Source organism: Oncorhynchus tshawytscha, linkage group LG20, assembly GCF_018296145.1.
Source record: "Oncorhynchus tshawytscha isolate Ot180627B linkage group LG20, Otsh_v2.0, whole genome shotgun sequence".
Taxonomy (NCBI): domain Eukaryota; kingdom Metazoa; phylum Chordata; class Actinopteri; order Salmoniformes; family Salmonidae; genus Oncorhynchus; species Oncorhynchus tshawytscha.
In genome coordinates, this window is record NC_056448.1 from 13,308,231 (window position 1) to 13,317,121 (window position 8,891).

The 8,891-nt window shown below is 44.5% G+C and overlaps 1 protein-coding gene across 1 annotated transcript; it reads left to right on the forward strand.

The window, feature by feature from the left end:
• Window positions 1-2,219: 2,219 nt before the first annotated feature.
• On the forward strand, window positions 2,220-4,171 carry LOC112219459 (chemokine-like receptor 1). The gene is made up of 2 exons (XM_024380722.2): window positions 2,220-2,324; window positions 2,475-4,171. The coding sequence occupies exon 2, from the start codon at window positions 2,516-2,518 to the stop codon at window positions 3,533-3,535; it is 1,020 nt and encodes a 339-aa protein (XP_024236490.1). The 5' UTR covers window positions 2,220-2,324; window positions 2,475-2,515; the 3' UTR covers window positions 3,536-4,171.
• Window positions 4,172-8,891: the final 4,720 nt, after the last annotated feature.

Sequence of the window (8,891 nt, forward strand, 5' to 3'; positions counted from 1 at the left end):
TCAAACCAACCGTTCAGTTTTATTTAATTTCCTAAATTTAACACAAGAAGGCGATATTGGTCAACTTTTAACTATAGCTCCCCAGCTGTCTGAAAATAGAGTGATAGAAATAGTGCTATCCGTGGTGCTGAACAAGCCAAGTTTGTGATGGGCTGAGTTGAGTGGTTGAAAATCCAGCTACAATGACATACTTAGTTATCTACCCACCTCATTCCTTTATTTAAGCACCTAGTAAGTACATCATCATGCTTTTGGGATAAGTGTCTTTTCAGATTCCACAATGATTGTTTAGTTGCCGCAACTCCCTCTTTTGCGCTTGGTCCTCATCATTGTAAGTGACCTTGACTTAACACCTGTGAGTTTTATCAGCTTCTTTATGAAAATATTTTGCAAACTTCATGACAGTATTTAACGCAAGGGGCTACAGTCGTGGTCAAAAGTTTTGAGAATGACACAAATATTAATATTCACAAAGTTTGCTGCTTCAGTGTCTTTAGATATTTTTGTCAGATGTTACTATGGAATGCTGAAGTATAGTTACAAGCATTTCATAAGTGTCAAAGGATTTTATTGACAATTAAATGAAGTTGATGCAAAGAGTCAATATTTTCAGTGTTGACCCTTCTTTTTCAAGACCTGCAATCCGCCCTGGCATGCTGTCAATTAACTTCTGGGCCACATCCTGACTGATGGCAGCCCATTCTTGCATAATCAATGCTTGGAGTTTGTCAGAATTTGTGGGTTTTTGTTTGTCCATCCGCCTTTTGAGGATTGACCACAAGTTCTCAATGGGATTAAGGTCTGGGGAGTTTCCTGGCCATGGACTCAAAATATCGATGTTTTGTTCCCAGAGCCACTTAGTTATGACTTTTGCCTTATGGCTGGAAAAGGCATTGTTTGTCACCAAACTGTTCCTGGATGGCTGGGAGAAGTTGCTCTCGGAGGATGTGTTGGTACCATTCTTTATTCATGGCTGTGTTCTTAGGCAAAATTGTGAGTGAGCCCACTCCCTTGGTTGAGAAGGAACCCCACACATGAATGGTCTCAGGATGCCTTACTATTGGCATGACAAAGGACTGATGGTAGCGCTCACCTTGTCTTCTCCGGACAAGCTTTTTTCCGGATGCCCCAAACAATCGGAAAGGGGATTCATCAGAGAACATTACTTTACCCCAGTCCTCAGCATTCCAATCCCTGTACCTTTTGCAGAATATCAGTCTGTCCCTGATGTTTTTCCTTGAGAGAAGTGGCTTCTTTGCTGCCCTTCTTTGACACCAAGCCATCCTCCAAAAGTCTTCACCTCACTGTGCGTGCTGCCATTCCTGAGCAAGCTCTGTACTGGTGGTGCCCCGATTCCGCAGCTGAATCAACTTTAGGAGACAGTCCTGGTGCTTGCTGGACTTTCTTGGGCGCCCTGAAGCCTTCTTCACAACAATTGAACCGCTCTCCTTGAAGTTCTTGATAATCCGATAAATGGTTGATTCAGGTGCAATCTTACTGGCAGCAATATCCTTGCCTGTGAAGCCCTTTTTGTGCAAAGCAATGATGACGGCACGTGTTTCCTTGCAGGTAACCATGGTTGACAGAGGAAGAACAATGATTCCAAGCACCACCCTCCTTTTGAAGCTTCCAGTCTGTTATTCAAACTCAATCAGCATGACAGAGTGATCTCCAGCCTTGTCCTCGTCAACACACACCTGTGTTAATGAGAGAATCCCTGACATGATGTCAGCTGGTCCTTTTGAGGCAGGGCTGAAATGCAGTGGAAATGTTTTTTGGGGGATTCAGTACATTTGCATGGCAAAGAGGAACTTTGCAATTAATTGCAATTCATCTGATCACTCTTCATAACATTCTGGAGTATATGCAAATTGCCATCATACAAACTGAGGCAGCAGACTTTTTGAAAATGAATATTTGTGTCATTCTCAAAACTTTTGGCCACGACTGTATAGCTGAACACAAGATTACTACAAACGCGTGCTGAGGCGGGCATGCTGTGAGCTCGTGAAGTGATTGCTACTTGGAACGCTACTGAAGCGAAATTGGAGCTGGGGAGCTGGGGAGCAGGCCGACGCTTCAGCCTTTGGGAATCTCGATCCACGCTCCAGTCAAATTGGGCACGCTCTGCTCCTTCCGCTCACATACTCTGGTGTGATGTAGAACTTCAAACTCAGAACCCATCTAGGTTCCTCATTCCTTTATGTTGTTGTGACTTAAAATGAAAGAAGAAGTGAGCCATTGCTCCAGCCGCAGGGGTATTTAAACTCAGAGAACACTCTCAGTAGGCTGTAATAGCTGTTGTCATTTCACACTGACACAAGGTGAGTCTTTTACTTTACACCTTTTTATGTCATAGTGCTCAGTTCTGAAGTTTGACAAAAGGCACATAATGAGAAGTTATTTGAGCACATGACTAGCTGTAATTGTATGCTTTCAATGTGTTGGCTGATAATTTGTTCGTATATCAACAGGAAGTTTTAGGAGTCTTTGACTAGAAAAGTCTTACAGTAACATGGAGGATTTTGACTATACAGAATATGGAGAAGATTATACTGCCTACAATGAAACATATGAAAACACCTCTGTGAGTGGCTCAGTGACTTTCAACCATCCCAGGTCCTTTTCAGTGGAAACTGTAATCAATATCCTTATATCACTACTGGGTCTCAGTGGAAATGCTATAGTAATTTGGATCTCTGGCTTCAAGATGAGGACATCGGTCAACACCACTTGGTACCTCAGTCTGGCCATCTCAGACTTTCTGTTCTGTGTCTGTCTGCCCTTTAACATTGTATACATGGTCACCTCACACTGGCCCTTTGGGCTGGTCATGTGTAAGCTGACCTCCTCCGCTATGTTCCTCAACATGTTCAGCAGCGTCTTCCTGCTGGTTCTGATCAGTGTTGACCGCTGTGTGTCAATCACTTTTCCTGTCTGGGCTCAGAACAACCGGACCATACCCAGAGCATCCGGAGTGGTCGTCCTCGTGTGGGCCCTCTCTGCTGCCCTGACTGTACCCTCACTGGTCTACCGCCAGACCAAAACACACGGGGCTGATACACTGTGCTATACTGATTATCAGTCTGGGCACAAGGCAGTGGCTCTGAGTCGATTTGTCTGTGGCTTTGTGATTCCTCTTTTGATTATAGTCTTCTGCTACTCAGTTATCTTTGTGCAGCTCAGAAGTCGCCCCATGAAATCCACTAAACCTGTCAAGGTAATGACTGTCCTCATTGTGTCCTTCTTCGTTTGCTGGGTGCCCTATCACACTTTTGTCCTGTTGGAGTTGAACTTGGGGAATCACAGCCTTGAGATGCTCTACACTTGGCTGAAGGTGGGCAGCACAATGGCTGCAGCAAACAGTTTCCTTAACCCCATACTGTATGTGTTAATGGGTCATGACTTTCGGCAAACCCTAAAGAGGTCTGTTCTGTGGAAGATAGAAAATGCAATGGCAGAAGATGGGCGTACAGGTGGACGTAACCTCTCAAAGTCTGGGTCTTTTGAGAGTAAAGCTTTCACACACGTCTGAGGTTTAAGATTGTGTCATTTTATTGAGGTTGTTTGTAAGTTTGTAACGATGGTACCTTTTTTGCACTGCTTCTATAGATGTTATTTGATTTGTAATGTATTAATTCAAAGTGTTACTGTGTAAATATGAGTTTCAATGGATATCAAAAGGCGTGTCTGATTACAATCTGTTACATTAGTTCTATACAATTAGTTGTTAAAGTTATGGACTCTTATGTTTTCTTAAAGTATCTACTGAACAAGAAATATAAACGCAACATATAAAGTGTTGGACCCATGTTTCATGAGCTGAAATAAGAGATGTTCCATAAGCATAAAAAGCTTATTTCTCTCAAATGTTGTGCACAAATTTGTTTACAACCATGTTAGTACGCATTTCTCCTTTGCTAAGATAATCCATCCACCTGAATGGTGTGGCATATCAAGAAGCTGATTATACAGTATGATCATTACACAGGTACACCTTGTGCTGGGGATAATAAAATGACACTTTAAAATGTTTAGTTTTGTCACATAACACCATGCCACAGATTCCTTACATTTAGAGGGAGCGTGCAATTGACATGCTGACTACAGGAATGTCCACCAGAGCTGTTGCCAGAAAATGTCATTTTAATTTGTCTACCATAAGCTGCCTCCAACATTGTTTTAGAGAATTTTTCCAGTATGTCCAACCAGCCTCAAAACCGCAGACCACGTGTAACCACGCCAGCCTAGGACCTCCACATCCGGCTTCTTCACCTGTGGGATCGTCTGAGACCAGCCACTTGGCCAGCTGATGAAACTGAGGAGTATTTCTGTCTTTAATAAAGCCCTTTTGTGGGGAAAAACTCATTCTGAATGGCTGGGCCTGGCTCTCCAGTGGGTGTATCTATGCCCTTCCAGGCCCACCCTTGGCTGTGCCCCTGCCCAGTCATGTGAAATCAATAGATTATGGAGGGCCTCATTTATTTATTTCAATTGACTGATTTCCTTATATGAACTGTAACTCAGTAAAATCATTGAAATTGTTGCATGTTGCGTTTATAGTTATGTTCAGTATCTTTGGGTAACAAAGGAAAGAACCATTCCACAATTAAGCAACTGTGTGCTACAACACGTGATAGTTCAAGAACTGGGGTTGTGCAATGACTGAAAATAATGTCATGATTCGTAGGAAAAGGTTGAGGTTAAAAACGTTCAAATAGATTTATCCTAGGCATCCTTTTCACCTTTTCCTCTCCACAAAGCGAGGGGGTTAAATCCAACATGGCCTCCATACCTGCGATAGAACTCATGCATCAGGGCTTTGTAGGGGTTGCGGATCATTAGAACGCTGGAGTCAAGGCATGAATCGCCTCCCTGCCACTCATGGGTCTTTATGCAGATAGTTCTGCCATTGCACCAATAATCTCTTCTCTCGTTTGAAACATGTTAAAGGGGACCGTTCTGTATTTTACAACTTAAAGTTAGTCACAAAATGGACAGTCCGCCATTGACTCAACTGGTGTGGTGGGGTGTTCATAGGTCAATTAAATAAGCCTGCTCGTTGGGTTTTTACTTTTGCCGTAGAGGGGACCATCAAAGTAGTAGCTGCCAGTGTAGAATCCTGTGGCCAATTCTATCAGGTGATGTGCCTAGGTGTTTCCTGTCCCTGGGAAGCTGGCTAATGCCATTTTTGACCGACAGAGCAGGAAACACCTGTCCATGCAGCTGCTGCTTGAACAGGAACAGACAAGCTTTGGTCCTGGATTGCGAGATTAGCTAAAGTGTAATATTCGACCAGTGTAAAGCAGAAGTAGAAATCAGCACAGAGATGATGACCTAACTACATATTGAAACATGGGGCATCTGCAGAACAACAAAACAAATACCTAAGAGGAAGTCAGTACACTGTTCCCACCAATGATGCAGTGCATGGGGGCTTTTGGGGGAAACGAAAGTCCCTAAATAAACATCACAAGTCAGGCATCACAAGCCACCACTCAGCAAGCAAGCTTGTATTAATAATGGCGTGATGTTGTGCAAAGTGAAAATGACAGCTTGGAACTGATGTTGCGTATAATATATATATTTTTTGTACGACCCTACTGGAACGCTCACCCTTGATTCGAGTCTTACACCATGAAGTAGCCCTGAGTACCACAGTGCTCCAGCTCTTCTCCAGGGCAACTCTGCAGACACATCTCTTCATCCTCCTGCTCATGCAGGGGAACAGGAATGTAGGGTAACCACAAAGGCACCACTGACCCCCAAGAACAGCCAGAGACAACTCCTAGGGGAGGATACAAACTTCAGGTTCAACTGAGTGACAAGATTTGATGTCGATAATGAAGACACTTTGAGGAGGTTTTCCGTTAACTGAATTCATTTTCCATTTAATATAGAATGAAGATAGAGGTTTCCTGACGTGATCAGTGCAGAAATCCCCAAATTCAGGATGTCAACAGCCTCTGTTACGTTCACTGGCTTCTTGAAGCCCACTTTAAAAATGTCTCTATTCGTCTGTGTAGAGAGAGAATGCGTTAACTAGTGGATTAACATTATCAACAATATGAGCAGAAAAAATAAACAATTCACTGTGTCCAACAGTGGTTCTAAGGTTCTAAGGTTCTAAGAAGACGATGGAGAGCCAATCGGGTCCTCTATAGATGATGCTCTGGTTCCCCTCGCAGTCCATGTTACAGTTAGTCTCTGAGGCATTAGGGGCCTGGACCTTAAGGCCACAATAACACTCAGCTCCAAATTCCAGCAATGCATACAGGTAGCCTCTGATGCAGAGGACACCAGCATGTATTACTTTTACCCCTGGGTATACTGACAAGAGAGCTTAAAAAAGGCATTGAAATCACGAAGAGGCCATCAATACAAGTAGGGAACCATTGAATAGTTGTTACTTGGTGATGAGGTAGTAGTAGTAGAGCACAACCATATGGAAAATGTGAATGCATCAGTTGTATTATTGAGTGAGTGACTGAGTGAGTGGGTGAGTGAGTCAGTGAGTGAGTGACTGAGTGAGTGACTGAGCATGTGGGATTTCTGTTTATTTCTCCCTCCTTACCACTGGAAAGACAGTGACCTACTGTACCTTCCAGCACAGTTATTCTGACATTGGAGGACTGCTATTTTCCTCTAAGGGTCCTCTTCTGTGAATTGTCAATGTAGCAACCAGGAGGATGGACAGCAGGAGATCATCTAAAAAACAAATACTTGTCAACACAAAAACTGAGGTTGTGTATTTCCCCTAGGATAACCCGTCCTTCTCCTTTGGTCTGACACTCACCAAGGTACACTACATAACCAAAAGTATTTGGACACCTGCTCGTCGAACATCTCATTCCAACATCATGGGCATGAATATGGAGTTGGTCCCCCCTTTGCTGCTGTAACAGCCTCCACTCTTCTACAAAAACTCCCTAGAAAGGCGGAGGGAACCTAGGAAGAAACCTAGAGAGGAACCAGGCTCTAAGGGTTGACCAGTCCTCTTCTGGTGCCTGGTGGAGATTAGAAAAGTACATGGGCATTAAGGCCATATCGTTCTTCAAGATATCGTTCAAGCGTTCATAGATGACCAGCAGGGTCAAAGACTAATCACAGTGGGTATAGATGGTCAGCACTTCAGGAATAAATGTCAGTTGGCTTTTCATAGCCAAGCATTAAGAGGTCGAAACAGCAGGTGCGGGAGAGAGAGAGCTGTCTCTGATCAACTCTCTCGTTATCTCTCTCAGAACAATCTTCTTGTCTCTAACCAGACAGGCTGGTGGGTCACTCAACCAAGACTTCTCTTCTCTGTGTCCAGGAGACTCTCTGCATTGCCAAAGCTGACTCTCTCTCCTCTGTTCTCATCCTCCTAGATCTATCTGCTGCCTTCGACACCCTGAACCATCATACCCTCCTCTCCACCCTCTCAGGGCTGGGCGTCACAGGCTCTGTACACACTCAGGCCGCTCCTACCAGGTGACGTGTAGAGGACCTGTGTCTGCACCACATACTTTCACTATTGGTGTCCCCCAGGGCTTCATTCTAGGCCCTCTCCTCTTCTCTCTATGCACCACGTCACTGGCTCTATCATATCCTCACATGGTCTCTCTTATCATCGCTATGCAGATGACACTCAACTACTTTTCTCCTTCCCACCTTCTGACACACAGGTGGCGACACACATCTCTGCGTGCATGGCAAATATCTCAGCTTGGATGTCGCACCCCCCCTTCCCCCAAGCTCAACCTCGACAAAACGAGGCCGCTGTTCCTCCCGGGAAAGGCCTACCTGCTCAAAGACCTGTACATCGTGGTTGACAACTCCACAGTGTCGCCCTCCCAGAGTGCAAAGAACCTTGGCATTACCTTGGACAACACCCTGTTGTTCTCTGCAAACATCAAAACAGTGACTCGATCCTGCAGGTTCATGCTCTACAACATACGTTGTGTACGACCCTACCTCACACAGGAAGTGGCGCAGGTCCTAATCCAGGCACTTGTCATCTCCCGTCTGGGCTAATGCAACTCGCTGTTGGCTGGGCTGCCTGCTTGTTCCAACAAACCCCTGCAACTTATCCTGAAGGCTGCAGCTCGCCTGGTTTTCAACCTTCCCAAGTTCCCTCATGCCACCCCGCTCCTCCGCACACTCCACTGACTTCCAGTTGAAGCTCGCATCCACTACAATACCATGGTGCTTGCCAACAAGAGGAACTGCCGCTCCCTACCTTCAGGCTATGATCAAACCCTACACCCCAACTCGAGCACTCCTTTAAGCCACTTTGGTCTCTTGGCCATCTCACCCCTATGGGAAGACAGCTCCCGCTCCGGCCAGTACAAGCTCTTCTCTGGCCTGGTACCCCAATGATGGAACCAGCTTCCCCCTGAAGCTAGGACAGAAGAGTCGCTGCACATCTTCCAAAAGCACCTGAAACCCTACATCTTCAAAGAGAATCTTAAATAATCCCCCTCCTTACCTTTTTTATTTATTTCACCTTTATTTAACCAGGTAGGCCAGTTGAGAACAAGTTCTCATTTACAACTGCGACCTGGCCAAGATAAAGCAAAGCAGTGCGACAAAAACAACAACACAGAGTTACACATTAACAAAAGTACAGTCAATAACACAAAATAAATGAAAAATAGACAAATCTATGTACAGTGTGTGCAAATGTAGAAGAGTAGGGAGGTAGGCAATAAATAGGCCATAGAGGCAAAGCTAATTACAATTTAGCATTAATACTGGAGTGATAGATGTGCAGATGATAATGTGCAAGTAGAGATACTGGGGTGCAAAAGAGCAAAAAGATAAATAACAATATGGGGATGAGGTAGTTGGATGTGCTATTTACAGATTGGCTGTGTACAGGTACAGTGATCGGTAAACTGCTCTGACAGCTG

Bases quoted from the DNA above. Each gene is read 5' to 3' on its own strand.
- LOC112219459 (XM_024380722.2), top strand. From the start codon at position 2,516: ATGGAGGATTTTGACTATACAGAATATGGAGAAGATTATACTGCCTAC.